The following is a 17,631-nucleotide window of genomic DNA, read 5'->3' on the forward strand; positions in this document are numbered from 1 at the left end:
AGTGATCTTTAGCACACACACTGCAAGACACCATCAAAATCATTAGATACCAGCCAGGAGGAACAGAAAATGATTCATTGGGATGCAGCAGGCTGGGGCTCAGCACCTCTCCATTGACAGGATGTCTAACAAGTGTTTAATGAGAAAAAGGACTCAACATACCTAACCTAGCCCTTAATTTCTGCATATCTATTCATGGCAAGCTACAGATGCAGGTATGAAAAAAATGACCCTTTAAAGTTCTCTCTTTCCCTGTATTAATGAGTCTCCTGCAAGCTTGGATTACTAATGATGGGGGCAGGCAGCAAATTCCAGCTTGGAGCTGATTCATTGTGTGTTTTGGAGCTGTGTTGGGCTGAGCTGGTTGTGACAGATGTAATATAAGACCCCAAAATAACAAATTAAGGGTATGAACCAGCACTTTGGGAAAGAAACTGGAACACAAGGCTGCAAGCCAAGCAGTGGAACCAGCCCTGACAGCAGGGAACCAGGACAGGAGGGAGGAATTGGAATTTTCAAACTGCTAATGATGATTAAATTAATAAATCTCTTTCCTCCCATTCATCTCTGAATCATATTTACATGGACCAGCAAAACTGCTGGTTCCTGAGGTGGTGCTTGGAAAAGGGGCTTATACTGGGGGCTCCAAAAGGAGCAGTGGGGTGTGTAAGAGGGGATGGTGGCTGTCCAAGGGGAGGAAATGGTGTCAGCCACAACACCTGGCCCTGTTCCACCACGTTCAGTCCACGTGCACAGTCTGCAGCTCTACCGAGATCCACCGAGGTGTCTGCACGAAGAGCAGTTTGCACACAGATCTGTCATTTATAAAACACAGAGCCTGTCACAGACACTCAGCAGATCCAGGGGAGGGTGTGCAAATGAGAAAACACAAAGGATGGGGAGAGCAGAACTGACCTGCTCCTGTGCTGACACGGGATGTCCCACAGCCCTGTCTCACTGACAGGCTCTTCTGAGACTCACCCAAACACCAGATCACTCGGGCAAACACAGCCCCAGCCATGAGCACTCACTCTGTGCTCCTCTCCCATCACCCTGCAGTGGGAGCAGCTGAGCTGTGGTGCTGGGAAAACTCTGCAGCTTCCAGGGAAGAAAGAGCTGAGAAGGTGGAGCTGTGTCACCCACCTCAGCTGGAGACACTGGAGCACCTCAGGAGGACCTTGGTTGCTATGTATGACCTAGAGCTGCCTTTGCCCTCTCTCATGTCTGTTCCTGTAGATTTTCTTACACACAAACACAAACATTAAGCTGATAAAGCTGCTGCTTTACTCTTGTCTTTGCAACAGCCCTGAGGGACCCTGGTGACACCAGAACCCCATTCCCCAGCACTGGCCCGTGGGATCTGGCTCTCCAGGAGGTGAAGGTTGGCCAAGGTGCCAGGTCAGTGCTGGGGTGGTGGAGCAGGACACTCTGCTTTGGATTGTGGTCAAACAACTCAAACGATGCCCTATTTTGCAAGCTGTGGAGAGGGGGGCCGGGTGATGCTAAAACCAGTCTGGCACATCAACCCCAAATTAACATCCTCGTAGTGAGGCAAAGATCTGGCAGATAAACTGCTAAGCTGACCTGGAGACATATGACTGGCAGTCCATCACCTTATACTATAGAAGTCCAGTCCACTTTCTTAGGATCAGGTTCTTCTCACACACCCTTTGGGGTGTGTGGTGTGTGGAGGTTCCTCTCTTGAGAGGGGAGGCCCTTTCAAGGATAGTCCTCGAGGTTAAGAGAAAGAGCTCTGCCCACAGCATTGGTCTGGTGAGTTACATCAATCTCTGTTTAATAACTATTTCTTATTTTTCCAGCTCTAATATAATTATTTCACAGAATTGCTTTGATATAGTGCATTACCCTATCCTATACTATACCAGTAGTTTTAGCTTCTATGCTGTGTAGGAAATAATTCTGAATAAGATCTTTTGACTCATCATTTGTCATAATAATTAATTTTATATAACTATACCCAGTTTGCCACTTTTAACCCTGCAGGACAAAGTTGTACTTAAACTGTTGACAAAGCCTGAGGCTGAGATTGGATGCAGCCACCCCCAGGCTCCTCTCTGAGCAGGGGGTCCTTTCTGTACCTTGTGAGTCAACAGGAGGGTTTCTCTAATTAACTTGGTCTAAAGCCCCACTCCCACCCTGACAGAGGGCTCCCTCAGCCTGTCAGAGCCCACTGAACACACAGAAGGAGACTCAGCTGCTGCCCCACCCCTCAGCTCCCCCTCCCTCCCTGACACTGCCTCGTGCCCCCTCCCAAATGCTGCAGCTTCCAAACCTCAAACCCACGAGGTCACCACCTGCCCCTGCTCTGGTACCATGAATTACAGGCTCTGTGTGTCCTCTTGCACAGGGGCTGGCAGAGGAGGGGGAGCATTTTCCAAGGCGGGATCAGATCAAGAACGATTTGCTCCTTTAAATATGCACAAACTCAGGGAGTTGGATATTTATCAGGTGCCAAAGTATCTGAGGAGTGATATCTGTTGGGTGTAAGGCCCTGCTAAAGGACACACACCATGTTCCCACACACCAGGCACAGCTGGACCTCCCTGGCAGGGCTGTGCCATCCCCAGAGTGCCCCGAGCCCTGTGCCCATGGTGAGGTGCAACCAACCTGCAGGACAGAAAGAACGGAGGCCCAGCAGGCAAATCTCACATTCAGCTGTAAATCTGCCACATCTGCACAGACAAAATGCACTGTGGGGAGCTCCTGGGGCTCAGTCACCAGGGCTCCCCTGCCCAGCACTGTTCTCACCCTGCCCACACTGCAGAGCTGAGCACTGGCCCGGGGTTCCAGCCTTGGAGTCCTGGCTCAGTTATTGTTTTTTCCTGTCTATGGCACTGCAGGAGAACATCCTCAGAGCACATTTCAGTGGGATACTCAAAGAAGAGCCTCCTGCAATGCCCTGACTGAGAGCACATCTCAAAATGACTCCAGGAACAGCCTGGATCCGAAACATTTCTGGAAGAGTTACTGGACAGGCTGAGGGCACTGAGGACACTGAGGGCACTGAGAGCACTGAGGGCACTGAGGGCACTGAGGACACTGGGGACACTTGACTCTCCTTGTTTTCAACACCTGCTTTTCAAGTTCCAACCTCCTCAAGGAGGTTGTAGGGAAAGTTCCCTACGAGATGATCCCACAGCAGGAGGGTCTGACCCCCCAAACCCCTCCTCCCTCACTGTTCCCTGACCCCTTGCACTGGGTTCAGCTGGGAAATTATGCTTTTCCCACCAAATAACCTCACTATTTTTAACACTGTTGCAGAGTTACCAGGAAAGCAAAGAAGCTGTTCAGTGATGAACCAACATTATCATCTGCTCCACAGAATTCCTGCTGCTGTCCCAGACTGGTGGAACACAAGGAGCCCAATCCCACTTGGAAACTATTTTCAAGGTCTGAGACTGATGGTGAAACAAAAACCAAAATAAAAATCACATTTTTACCTGAAAACTCAGCAATCATGGTGTGAAATAATCGGTCTGGAGTGAATTTACTGCTCCTCAAGCTTGTTTCCCTCCCTGTGGTTGGGGGTACCTGTGGGTGCCTGCTCCCTGTTGTAGCAGCTGTGTAACCTACTGCAGCCTGGGGAACTGGGCAGAGCTCTGAGGAGCCCTGGCACCTCTGTGAGCACAGTCTAGCTCAGGGCAGTCCCAGCCTGGGGCACCTGAGAGTATCAATGTGCTCAGAAAAGGTTGAAGAAGCTGGTTTTAAATCAGAGGGATGTGATAACTCCTGTCTCCTGTGCTCCTGTTCGTGCCACTGGAGCACTGAACTCTCAGCAACTCCCACAGCACTTGGAGCAGCAGGAGCTGCTCCCACACAAATAGGGCAGGTGGGATCCATCTGCCTTCCCCTGAGGGCTAAAAGACCCCCACAGCTCCCTCTTGCTAGAGGGGGGAAGAGTTGCCTTGTGCCATCCAGCGAATGCTCCTTTAGAGGTGCTTGTGTCTCCCAGGTGTCTCCACATGGAACTGAAGGTTCTACCTCAGAATAAAACATCCAACCTCTACCTGATGTGATATGAGGTTAACCCTGCCATGTGCCTCACCATGGGCACCTTTATGGCCTGAAGAGTTTGGATTCATCCCTAGATCATCACGACACACTGACAGCAAAGTCTTTCCCCACGGTTTGAAGAACACCCCCTGTAATGACTTTACAGCCTTTAAATGCCAGGCAGTGATGCATTGCCCACTGACATGTCACAGAGGAACCATAAATCACAATCCTGCAGGAGCCTGTGCATGTCAGACATGTGGATGTGCTGATTTGGTCTCCATGGTAGTTTGGCATGTCTCACATCTTTGTCTTCTGCCCAAAATAGATTAGCTCTTAAATATTACTCAGCACTTGGAGTTCTGCCACAGCACAAAAGACAGTTGAGAAAACACCAAAAATGTGTCTCCCAGTGCAAAGAAATATTGAGATAAACTTCACTGGCTTTGTTCAGTCTAAAAGTAGAACTCTTTGGTGTAACAACAAGGCAGGGTGGGGTTATTTCTGTTCCAGTCCATGTGTTAAAATCTCCACTTCAGCTGCCATGAGCCAAATAAGACAAAACCTGAGCATGAAGCTGCTCAGCTAAAGCTCAGGACTAACCCTTGCTGTAGCACTCATCTCTCCTGCCCAGGTGAACTGCTGTCAGTTCAAACTGAACACAGGAAATCTTTCAATATTTCCAGAAATAATCAATTATATCAGACACAATCGTAACAATAGAGCCCCTCAGTTACTTGCTCCCCCCAAGTCCCTGCTTTCACAGCACAAACACACAAATCATGTCACAGACAAAGACAAACCTACACATTTGCACAAGCAAACCAGGCAGTTTGCCTGCAGTACGTGTGGAGATGTTCAGCACTTGCACCACTCATGAGTGGGAGTGTGAATCTGCCATTAAAAAAATTAGAAATTAACATTATAATACTGTTTAAATAAAATGTGGTTTTATAGGTAGCTGAAAAGCAAATTCTAAGGCCATTCCATTCTGGTTTGTCCATAAACAGCCAAGGTGGAGTTTGATTTCTTCAGAAAACAAACTTTGGAAAGCCTCCCCCCTACCCCCCCTGGCTGGGGGCTGTTGTGGTGGATGGACAGTCTGGACTCCCCCTGCCCACTCTTCCACCTTCCCAGGGATGGGAAATGTGCTCTGTGGGGCTTCCAGGTGTGAAAACCACGAGCCCATCCACAGGAAAGCAGAGCCCTGAGCCCCTGTCAGTCAAGAGGGAAAGCAGGTTTTGTTCTGGTGTGGGAAGGAACCAGGGAAACCACATTGTCCAGAAAACTGCTGGGAGATAATCCCGATGTCTGGGACAGAGGCAGGAACATGGCCCTGCTGGGGGTTATCCTTGTGCTTGGCAAAGGTTATCAGGACACTCCACCCTGTGGACCATCTCTCCTGGGGTTCTCTTGCTGTCTCACTCTAAATACCCTTCTGATGTGACATGACATGACTGTAAAACTCCTCTTGGGTGGGCTGGAGAAAGGGACACCTTGTGTAAATGTCCTTCCTGGAACCATTGCAGTTCCCAGCCCAGCTGGGGTTTGGAGGTGGTTCCTCTGCTCCCCTTCCCCCAGAGCAGAGCCAGACTGGAATTGCAGGGTATTGGATTACAAGTCCCACGGGTGCTGCCTCAGCCTCAGTAAACTTTATTTAAGCACACACAGACATACACAGACAAATATACATAGATTTGTTTCTTCTCTGACAGTGCTACAGGACCAACACTACTGCGGATGACACTCGTGGAGAGCTGGAAAAAGTGCAGGAAATGTAAAAACCAAGGTCTTTTAATAATTTGTGAGTCATGTCATCCACAGGAACAACACAGGAGCGTTCAACCAGGTGAGCACGAGGACACATCTCCACATACAGTACATTGGTCTATAGAGGAATCTCCACATACATTGTGTCTACAGGGAGGTACAACAGTCTCGAGGTCAGGAGGACACAAAACCAGACAGGGACTGGCACATGCACCCCCAGTGGCACAGCCCAGTGGCACTGCCAGGGTGGCTGGGGCAGGGGAGGGGGCACAGAAAGATGCTCCAAACACAGTCTCACTGTACACTCCAAAAACTCACCAAAATAGGCAACAAGGTCATCAAATGAACATTCATTGGGGGTTCTGGTGCCCAGCTGGGTCAGAGCTCACAGCTTTGGTGTCACCAGGACTCCTGGGATAGGTGGTTACTTGTCTTATAGAGCTCCAGCTGGCTCTCAACATATATTTTATATACAGTACATATACACAGAACATACACAGAGCAGTATATGTATACTTTTGTGTTTTCCTGTTTGTACATTATATCACAGGTTATAGGAACACATAAAATATATGTTTCAGGAGCTAAAAAGGAAAGAATTTTATAAAATATTCATCATACACCCCTCAGCCCCCCCAGAAAAAAAATAAAATAAAAGCCCAGAAGTCAAACAAAAGAACTCCAGAGAGACCCTCTGGAAGTGGTCACTGCCTGCCTGGGCCAGCTGTACATCCCTTCCCTTCCTCTGGGAGGACAGGAATGAGGGGGGTTTGCAACCATGCACCCAGGAAAACACAAAGCTGTATGAACAGTCCAACTGCACAGGCAGAGTCTGGAATCTGGAATCTGGAATTTGTCTGACTCTACGCTCCCCCACCACCTCCCCTGCAAGGATTTCAAAGGTTCTGCCTGAGCACAGTATTTTACCTGCAGCAATATTTCCTGGACTAAACCCACTGCCTGCAGTCCAACACTGTTCTCTCAGGGCACTTAGAACCCACTGCTGAGTTAGAGCTTTTTATTTAAAACAATCTTTTGATTTAGCAAAAAATGGTTTCCACTGTACCCTTCGTGTGTCCTCTTCCTAATGTGACAAACCCGGAGGAGATGAAATTATGGAGATCTGGGCCTCCACTTCGGTAAATATCTTTTCCATAGTGACCTGCCAAGGAAAAGAAAACAAAATCAGCTTTATTCAGTGTGCCTGTGTGGATATTTATGTCTATATATGTGCTATACAGCCCTGCTGCCACCCTCATAGACGAGCACCAAGACCCCACCACGTGTTACACTATTAATCCCAACCTGAGGGTCTCACAGAACACAACAGCTACAGCAGCATTGCTTTACTGGCAAAGATTTATGGAGAACAACTGCACATCTGGATGATTGCCAAGGCAAGAACAGAATCTGAGAGGGGAACCACTGATGTGCCAAAGCAAACCCCCCAATCCTGGGGAAATCGGCTCATCACGGGCTCAGCTTGAGGTTTGGGGCTGGTCTCACTCAGACCTTCAGGACTAAGGAGCTGAAGGAATTCAGAAGAGATTTTTGACTTTGAACCCCTCTCATTCCAGCCACACTCCTGACAGGATTCCTGCTGGCAGAGCTTTTGTCTCAGCACAAAAGCAAAGGTGCCAATGTCCCCCTGTCCCCCCACATCCCCAGGAACAGCAGGACAGCAAACTTTGTCCTTTAGCTTTGGTTTGCTCTGGTCCAAGAGTGGCATCCCTGGATAGTTCCTCAACTGCAACAGCCTTCTCAAAAGACTTCTTTGGAGCTTTCTCATCCCCTGACAACAGAGTAGGTTCAAGAGACACCCAGCCTTTTAATATTTTAATACATTAATAAAGAAAAAAGCCTCCTGCCTCCCTGTTACCATGCAAAGCTCTGAAATGAGGACAGAGATAATTTTTCAGATACTCTTTATCATCTCCTCCCTTTTTCATGTTGTTAATTTTTCTATTCCTTTTATTTCAGAGAGAGGCAGAGATAAGATAGGTGCAGGGGGAGGGAAGGAAGGTGGCCTCAGGGGCCAGGAATGCAGCTCAATCCCTGGAAAATCTCCACTTCTCCATGACTTTCTGCCCAAGCTGTGATGTATCACTGCTCAGAGCCAAGGGGCCTGGAGGGGCTGATGGTCCAGAGCCTGGTGCTGGAGCAGGAGAGCTGTGGGCAGGGACAAGTGGGCAGCAGGGATCCAGCTGGGAATATCCTGGGGCCATGTACAGATGTTACAGCCCTATTTTTCAAAGATTGAGACCACGTGCTGTTGGTTCTTATCCGTTTTCAGACTCTCTGGCAACACTAATAGGACAAAGACTTTGGAACCTACTCAGTCTGAAAAGTTTGTCTCTTTTCCTCTTAGCCAGTCACTCTCAGCCCAGTACCCAGCAGTTAGTGCTGGTTTTGCAGGTCATTCCTCCTGTCAGCAGAGTCCACCCTGCATATGAACCATCTGAGGGTGAGCACCCCAACCACTCCCCAAGGTCCTCAGATGTCACAGAACCATGGAATGGTTTGGGTTGGAAGGGACCTTAAAGCTCATCCAGTCCCACCCCTGCAATGGGCAGGGACACCTTCCACTAGCCCAGGTTGCTCCAAGCCCCGTCCAACCTGGCCTTGGACACTTCCAGGGATGGGGCAGCCACAGCTTCTCTGGGCAACCTGTGCCAGGGCCTCCCTACCCTCACAGGAAGGAATTTCTTCTTAATATCCCACCTAAACCTACTCTCTGTCAGTGGGAAGCCATTCTCCCTTGTCCTGTCACTCCAGGACCTTGGAAATAATCTCTCTTCATGTTTTCTGTTGGTCCCTTCAGGCCCTGGAAGGTCACAATTAGGTGACCCCAAAGCTTCTCTCCTCCAGGCTGAGCAATCCCAACTCTCCCAGCCTTTCCTCCCAGCAGAGCTGCTCCATCCCTCTGATCATTTTGGTGCCTCCTCTGGACTCTCTCCAGCAGCTCCATGTGCTCCCTGTGCTGTTCCCCAGGGCTGGAGCAGCTCTGCAGGGGGGTCTCACCTGAGTCCCCCTGTTCTGCCCCCAAATCCCCTCCCCAGGAGCTCCCTGGCCAGGGCAGCCTGGCACAGGCTCTGCCACCCCAGGAATGTGCTGAAGAGCCCCAGAGGAGCTCACACAAGGCAGGCAGGAGCTGCTGAGACTTCTGACTATGTTATTCCTGTCTAATAGAAAAAGCTTCCCACTCCCTTCCCACATGGATTTTTTCTGGTCAAGGTCAGCCAAGTGCTCCTGTAAACTCCTCAAAACACATAGAAATTGTTTCTCTAGGTTTGGGAGGGTTAACAGAGGACAGTTTTATTCTTACAGTTGCAAGGTGGTAGCAAAACCCTTCACATTTGGAGGCATCCACCCAGCAATTGGCTGGGAAGAAAAAAGGAAACAAGGATTTTCTAATTCCATGGGAAAGATCACAGGCTCTTTCTCTCTTTTTCCTCCCTTGCTCTTATAAGCTCTGGCTGCTGCATTCCTGGAAAAGGGTGGCAGACCTTTGCCTCTGAGTCCCTGGAATTTATTTGTGCTCCATGAGATGGTTTTCCTGCTCCTGGGAAGCAGAGATGGTTTGTGGCTGCAATGCCCAATTTGATTTCATTTTCTCTATCATTTTCTAAAATGTGCTGCATTTTTTCTTTCCAGTAAGCCAATTTTTGCTCATATACCAACAATTTCTGTGCTCTCAGGACCAGACACTCTGGCAACTGGCACTCCAGAAGTGCCATAAATTCCCTATTTTAAACAAGGATCAAAGAACCACACAAATAAGTGTTTTTACCTCCAGCTGAAATCAGCTGTCTTTTATATGTCCCTTTGGAGAAGCTGTTTAAAACAGAGATCAAGAAGGGGAAGTATATTAAAAAAAGCAAACATTTACTGGCAGATTGAAGATTGTTCATCAGCCATTTGCTCTCTGAACCTTGCTCTTCCCCTGCTTATAGAACATTGTAGTTAAATTAAAACAACCCTGTGATAACAAGCCATTAGCATTTGAACAGGAGGGAGGTTTTCCCAGGAGAAACTTGAATTTGCAGACTTCAAGGAGCAGGACTTTTCCCATTTTATGGAGAAATTGCAGGATGCTACTTTTGCTTTCTGTGGTTTTTTATTCCTGCTCACTTGTGATCGTTCCTCTGGCCTTCACAAAATGCTGGATTTCAGAGGTGCCTGGGGGGCTGTGGGTGGGTCAGACCCGGGTGTTGTTGTTCAAACAGGCTTTGCCACAATCCCTTCCTGCCCGGGGGGTTTCCCGTTGGAAGTGAAGCTCTCCTGGACCTTCCCCAGATTCCCGTGTCCAGCAGCCCCAGCAGAGCTGCAGGAGCTCAGGCAGAGCAGTGGGAGCACAGACAGACCAAAACACTTCCCCAGTTTGTTCTCTGGGCTGTTTCCCTCCTCTCTGCCCCCACCCCTGTGTCCTCACCCAGCTGCTGGGAGTCCCTCTGGAGCTGGTGGGGAGGGATGGGCTCTGCCAAAAACAGGGTTCAGCCACAAGCTGAGCTGAGCTGATGGAGGTGTCTGGCTCATGGGATGGGAAGGAGCCCCTGGAACTTGTCCGAGATGCTCCCTCTTATAGGCTGAAGCTGTGTCACCCTCTGCCCTATGGTGAGAGAGCTAAAAACTGCCCAATTCCTTGAAAAACATGTACATGGAGTGATGTTCATTTTATTTCAGATTTCAGGGATTTTTCATGGAATCACAGAATGGTTTGGGTGGGAAGGGACCTTAAAGCTCATCCAGTTCCACCCCTTGCCATGGGCAGGGTCACCTTCCACTAGCCCAGGTTGCTCCAAGCCCCGTCCAACCTGGCCTTGGACACTTCCAGGGATGGGGCAGCCACAGCTTTTCCGGGCAACCTGTGCCAGGGCCTCCCCACCCTCACAGGAAGGAATTTCTCCCCAGTATCCCACCTAACTCTGCCCTCTGGCAGTTTGAAGCCATTCCCCCTTGTCCTGTCACTCCAGGACCTTGCAAACAGTCTCTCTGCATTTTTCCTGTAGGTCCCACTGAAAGGCCACACTTAGGTCACCCCAAAGCTTCTCTCCTCCAGGCTGAACAATCCCAACTCTCCCAGCCTTTCCTCCCAGCAGAGCTGCTCCATCCCTCTGATCCTCTTGGTGCCTCCTCTGGACTCTCTCCAGCAGCTCCATGTGCTCCCTGTGCTGTTCCCCAGGGCTGGAGCAGCTCTGCAGGGGGGTCTCACCTGAGGGGGCAGAGGGGCAGAATCCCCCCCTCCCCTCTGCCCACGCTGTGGGATCAGCCCAGGGCACGGGGGGTTCTGGGCTGGGCCATGTCCAGCCTGTCCCCCACCAGCCCCCCCAGGTTCTTCTCCCAGGGCTGCTCCATCTGCCCATTCCCCAAGCAGTGTCACCCCCCTGCAGGTCAGTGCTGTCCCCTCCATGTCCCTGTTTGCCCAGGGGTCACTGCCTGCAGGGTTTGGGGGTCTGGGAATGGCACTGGAAATGCTCTGAGCCGGAGCTGATGCTACTGGAGCCTCCCAACACTCCCTGCTCCCAAAGCAAACCCTCCCCACAGCTGCCTGAGCTCATGGAACCCCGTGTGCTGTGTGTCAGCACGGGATTTCTGGAGAGCTGCTGCATCTCTAAGGTCTGTTCCTCATGGCTGGGAGCAGGTTTGAAGCGCTGCTTCAGAGCACCACAAGAGCCTTGCTGCAAGAGGCTTTTCCTGCACTTTTGCTCCCTGTTCTGGCTCACTTTGGGATCCATGTGGTGTAATTCCTGTAAGCCCTTGGACTCAGCACACACTGCCAGGTTTTGCCTTTCAAAGGAAGGAGCAGGACTCAAGCAAAGCTTTGTGTTCCTTAAGCAAAGTAAGATGGGCACTTACACAACTTAAAACTTCCAGCAGAAAGAGAAACAAGGTGAAATTTGCCTTCTTTCCCCCCTCTCCTTTGGTTGTGAGGGCAGAGCAAAGGCAGAGAGCTCAGGAAAGGCCTGCCCACAACAAAGGCAAATTCTTGAGGGCATCCAGAGGGAACATTTCATCACAATAACATCCTGCATAACACACATATGGAACAACCTCAGCCACAAACAGCAATTACAAGCCCAGCTCTGATTTAACAGAATTATTAGAGCTGAACTAAAATGCTGTTATCCACCTCTTGGAAATGTTATTGCTGAGCACAGATTACATCACCCCAGAAGGGCAGACAGGGACTGGCCTGGACAGGCTTTTGCAAGACACACAGTGATCTGACCTCATCCTTGTCACAAATCTCCTTGGGAGAACAAAACTGCACCCAGGGAGGAGTCCCCACATCCCAACTCCTCAGCACAAACATTACTGTCAGACAGATCTCTGTGGGAAAAGAAAAAAATCCCCTTGTTTTGTAGGGTGAGGGGAGGATCCACAGCCTCCCTGTGCCTGATGCTGCTCATTCCTGCTGGAGTGATCCTTCTGGAATTGTTGGACACAGAGCTGGGGTGATTCTTCTGGAGCTGTTTGACACATAACAGAGCTGGGGTGATTTTCTTGGAGCTGTTTTACACATAACAGGACTGGAGGGATTCTTTTGGAGCTATTTGACATAACAGGGCTGGAGTGACTCTCTTGGAGCTGTTTTACACATAACAGAGCTGGAGGGATTCTTTTGGAGCTGTTTGACACATAATAGAGCTGGGATGATTTTCTTGGAGTTGTTTTACACATAACAGAGCTGGAGTGGATCTTCTGGAGCTGTTTCACACATATCAACACACCAAGGCGAAGGGCACGAGCTGCCTGAAGGGCTGTGAGGTGTTTGCTGAGCCCATGGCAGACTCTGCATCACTCTGTCTGTCCTGCCAGTCAAACACAGGGATCTCTGAAAGCAAGGGGAGGCACCAGACCCAAAATGATGAATTCTTGGGCCTGGAGCTGCCCAGGGATCACACCAATCATCTCAATTTGAGGAAAGTCTAATTCAGGAACTGGTGGGAGTTAGACATGGCTGTGGGTTACACAACTGGAGGAAGTGTTTGTAGCCAGGTCAGGCATCTTGGGGTGAAGATAACAGAGATTACAATGATAAGGGGCACCCAAGGGATGCCACTGAAACATCCCCATTTCCCTTCTCAAAACAACCCAAAACCCAGATGCCAGCTGGCACCTGTCACACACAGTTTAAAGGCACAGGAAAGGCAGCACCACTGGGAGTTTTCCCTGGTTAAATACCAAGTTTCTGGCATTCCTGTCTATCCTGAACATGCAAATGGACAAGGAAAAAAGTAACTGGGAAGAGTTCAGTGGTACTTGGGCTGAGCTGCCAGCATTGCCCAGGCAGACATGAACAAGATGTAGCCCAAGTCAGTGCAGGGAATATCAGTTTTTTCCATGTCCTACAGATATTCTGGAGCTTCAATCACACTGGTGGGCTGAGCAGAGCCAAGCTCCCTGTCCTAGGAATCCCAGAATCACAGAAATACAGAGGTTGGAAAAGATCTCCAAGATCACCAAGTCCAACTGCCCACTCAGCACCCCCTCTGTGTTCACCACTAAAACATGTCCTCAAGTGCCACATTCACATGTTTTTGAACACCCTGGGCAGCCTGTTCAGTGCTTTACAACCCTTTCCATGGAGAATTTTTCCCTAATATCCAATCTAAACCTCCCCTGGTGCAGCTTGAGGCCATTTCCTCTTCTCCTGTTGCTCGTTCCCTGGGGGCAGAGCCAGACCCCCACCTGGCTCCACCCTCCTGTCAGGGAGCTGGAGAGAGGGATAAATTTGATGACACATCCAGAATTTCCCTCTCCTTCCAAAAAACTGCCTCTTCTTTCTTTATGTCCCTTTTCCCCACGTCTTTGTCACATCATTCTCTGCTTCATCCACCTTGTCCTCCACCCCACATGACTGCTGACCACGGAGACCCTGCTCAAACCATGGGGACATCTGGCCACAGACTGTGCTAAACAGATGGCAGGAGTGGCCTTGGCCCTCCCCTCTCCTGGCTCTCTGTCCGTGGGAAAGCTCAACTTGGTCATCTACATTGCCCAGAGAAGCTGTGGCTGCCCCATCCCTGGAAGTGTCCAAGGCCAGGTTGGACGGGGCTTGGAGCAACCTGGGCTGGTGGAAGGTGTCTCTGCCCATGGCAGGGGGTGGCACTGGGTGGCTCTTTAAGTTCCCTTCCAACCCAACCAGTCTGGGATTCTGTAAAGGGCAGGATCCATGGAGTCCCTTCCTCCTGCTGTGCTGCACAGGACAGGGGTGGCTTTGGGTGGCTCTTTGGGGACCATCAGAGAATCCTTCAGGACACGTGTCCCTGGGTGTGGCTGTTGATGAGCAGCAGCCCATGGGAGCAGAGCTGGGTCAGGTCCTTCAGTGGGAAGGACGTGGCAGGGGTGGGACTGGATGAGCTTTAAGGTCCCTTCCCTCCAGGTGCCCCAGAGTGTTGTGGTGGCTCTGGAGGAGGGCAGGTGCCCACCTGAGCAGACAGAGCTGAGTCTTGCCCACCATGAGCAAACCTCTGTCACCAGTGCTGCCTTGGCCTCCAACCAGCACGTGGCTCCTGCACAACTGACTGCCCAGAGAACATGGAAAAACTCAGGCTGGGATCACTCCCGAGCCAAGAGGCAATTTGGGTTCAAAACAGAACAAGAGGATCATTTCAGCTGGAAAACTGAGAGATCCTTACTTTTCCTTTGGATTTGATTCAGTGTGACCTCTGCATTAGCAGCTTTCAGAGGGCATTTGCATCCCACTTTCCACCCTTCCTTGCAACCAGGACAGGTAAAAACTCACTACTCACAACTGAATACTGGAACTTCCAAGGAAAATCACTGGCCAGGAACTGGACTTTGTGGAAAATGACTCAGACTGGAAGACTTCCCATAACATCACCAGAATGAGGAACAGTTTCCAGGCACGGGGTTTGGATCACTCCAAACCAACAACCCTGCCAAAAATATGCCCAATTACTGCCCAGCAGACCAAGCCAAACCCAGAGCACTGAGCTGCAGGAGGCCAGGTCGGACTCATGGATCTCTCTGGCACTGGAAAAGCTGGAAAGTGAAGCTAAAAGCTGTGCTGGTTCCCCTCCCCAGTGACCCAGGGAACATCTCCTGTGGTTAATTGTTTATAATAATAATAATAATGGCCCATCTTCGCGAACGAAGATTTGGGGAAAGGTCTTTTACCTTTCCAGCCTGCGCAATGGATTTTTTTAGGTGAGACACAGCCTGCGCTGAACTGAGCCCACCCTTTAATCCTAAGGTTCATCTGCCGGGGCCAAGCAAGCTTGGACAATGGCAGTGAGGTCCTCAGGACGTAGGTTTGTTTAGAGTGACCTTCTCATAGATGGATGGCCTCACAGGCCTAACGGACTCCATCTGCCCGGGGAACTGGCTGGATTTGAACCTGGGTCGCAGAGGTGAGAGTCCTGCATGCTAACCACTAGGCCACCAGGGGTCCCGGTTAATTGTTTACTCCCTTAACTACAGCACTTGGCCTTGACTGTGAACCCCCTGCAAGCTGGAACAGGCTGTGAGAGGCTTCAGGAAACTGCACTTTTAGGTTCTTTTAACTTAAAAAAATGACTATGTGAAAGCAAAATCCAGGACTGCAGGGCTAGAAGGTCTCAGCAGCCACGTGCATCTGGACTGACAGAAACACAGTGAGGAGATCAAATTCTGCTCAGATGTTGGAATAAAAGCACTTTCCCAGAGAGAGGATTCAATGGACAGGAAAATAAAACCCAGCATCTCTCCAGGTCTCCAAAAGCACATTCTGGGGAACAGAAAACCTACTGAAGGACCTGACCCAGCTCTGCTCCCAAGGGCTGCTGCTCATCAACAGCCACACCGAGGGACACGTGTCCTGAAGGTTTCTCTGATGGTCCCCAAAGAGCAAACATTACACCCTCAAAGCCACCCAAAGCCACCCTGTCCTGTGCAGCACAGCAGGAGGAAGGGGCTCCATGGGTCCTGCCTTTTACAGAATCCCAGACTGGTTGGGTTGGAAGGGACCTTAAAGAGCCACCCAGTCCCACCCCCCACCATGGGCAGGGACACCTTCCACTACCCCAGGTGGCTCCAAGCCCCGTCCAACCTGGCCTTGGACACTTCCAGGGATGGGGCAGCCACAGCTTCTCTGGGCAACCTGTGCCAGGGCCTCCCCACCCTCACAGGGAAGAATTTTTCCCAACCATTTAATCCAACCCTGCTCTGTCAGACTTTGTAGGACTGTCAGAGGCATCCAAAATCTCGAGCTGCTTCTGTGTCCCAGCTGTGCAGTCACAGGGTGTGCTCAGGGAAGACAGATGAAGGTGTGATTTGCCATCAGGTTTGGACAGCCTGAGCTGCAAGGATACCTGGACACATGGCTGCCATGGAACACCCCTCTGGGAGCTGGTTGTGCCTCCTGCTCTGCTCAGGTCTGGTCTAGGATTAGTCCCATGTGGGGTGGGAGCTGGAACACCAGTGCTGCAGCAGCACAGCTCCCCAGTGCCCACAGGAACCACTGACTGCAGTCACTGGGATTTTGGGTTTCTGAGAGGCCTCTGAACAGGAGTTCCAAGCCTGTTGGGGTTCCTCAAGGTTTGGCAGTGGCTTTCTCCACTCACTGAGCAAGGATTGCTACTGGGTGAGTCTGGACAACACTCTCAGGGACAGGGTGGGATTGCTGGGGGGTCTGTGCAGGGCCAGGGGTTGGATTTTGATGATCCTTGTGGGTCCCTTCCAGCTCAGACTGTTCTGTGATTCTGTGACTCTGTAGATATAACCCAGCCTTGATTTGTTTGTGCTTTCTCTACATTTTATGTGATGGCAACTGGCCCAAGTTGCCCAGAGAAGCTGTGGCTGCCCCATCCCTGGGAGTGTCCAAGGCCAGGTTGGAGCAACCTGGGCTAGTGGAAGGTGTCCCTGCCCATGGCAGGGGGTGGAATGGGATAAGCTTTAAGGCCCCTTCCCACCCAAACCATTCTGGGATTCTGTGACTCAAGACATGGATAAAAATGTTCCTCCTGATTTCTGTCCCAGGCCATGAATCAGTTCTCTCATCCCCAGCACTCACACATTCGTGCTCAGCACAAAACACCCTCTCAGGGAAACTGGATAATTGAGGCTGAGCACTGTTTCATCATCCTGCTGAATTCTGGAGCAAGGAAAAAATTACTGCAGGTTGATTTAAAGTATTTTATACAGAGAAGATCAGTCAGCACTAAATGCTGCAGGTTTTCCCAGCCGTGTTCCTGCAGCTTTTCCAGCTCAGTGTTCTCCTGCTCCCACAGTGCTCAGAACAATCAGCTTTAACTTCTCTCTGCCAGCTCAAGGCCAGGCCTCTTCCCTCCTGGAAAACACCAGGCTGGGGCTTTTCTAATCCCTGCCAGGAGGGGCTGATGGTCCATCTTTATCCCTGTGGCACCAAAGTGAGTGGTGATGTGCCCTCGTGCCCACACTCCGTGGGGGTGGCAGGGCTGTGACCAGGGGAGTTTGGTGACATCCAAAAATATCCATTTGGACTTAAAGCCAGTCCCAGCTGAGGAAGGACTGGAGATGTCTCAGGCTTCAGGGCATGAATCCCTGCTGCTCTGCTGGGACATGGGCAGGATTTGGCAACCCTCCTGCTTCCTGAACAGCAGGGGGGGAAAGGAACAGAAAAAAGGGGGGAAAAAAGGAAAAATAAAAGAGAAAGAGAAAAAGGAAAAATAAAAGAGGAAAAGAGAAAGAAAAAGAGAAAGAAAAAGAAAAAGAGAAAGAAAAAGAAAAAGAAAAAGAGAAAGAAAAAGGGAAAGAAAAAGAGAAAGGGAAAGAGAAAGAGAAAGAGAAAGAGAAAGAGAAAGAGAAAGAGAAAGAGAAAGAGAAAGAGAAAGAGAAAGAGAAAGAGAAAGAGAAAGAGAAAGA

The 17,631-nt window shown here is 50.2% G+C and overlaps 1 protein-coding gene across 1 annotated transcript in view; it reads right to left on the minus strand.

The window, feature by feature from the left end:
- Window positions 1–17,631, minus strand: part of SHISA6 (shisa family member 6) — a gene marked incomplete at its 5' end in the record, with an annotated part of 218,201 nt that overhangs the window by 167,331 nt on the left and 33,239 nt on the right. The window contains one exon of the mRNA XM_027691454.1: window positions 6,851–6,946. Coding sequence (XP_027547255.1) covers window positions 6,851–6,946 — 96 coding nt within the window. The remainder of the gene's footprint in view (window positions 1–6,850; window positions 6,947–17,631) is intronic.

Source organism: Neopelma chrysocephalum, unplaced genomic scaffold (genome assembly GCF_003984885.1).
Source record: "Neopelma chrysocephalum unplaced genomic scaffold, ASM398488v2 Primary Assembly neopelma1_84, whole genome shotgun sequence".
NCBI lineage: Eukaryota > Metazoa > Chordata > Aves > Passeriformes > Pipridae > Neopelma > Neopelma chrysocephalum.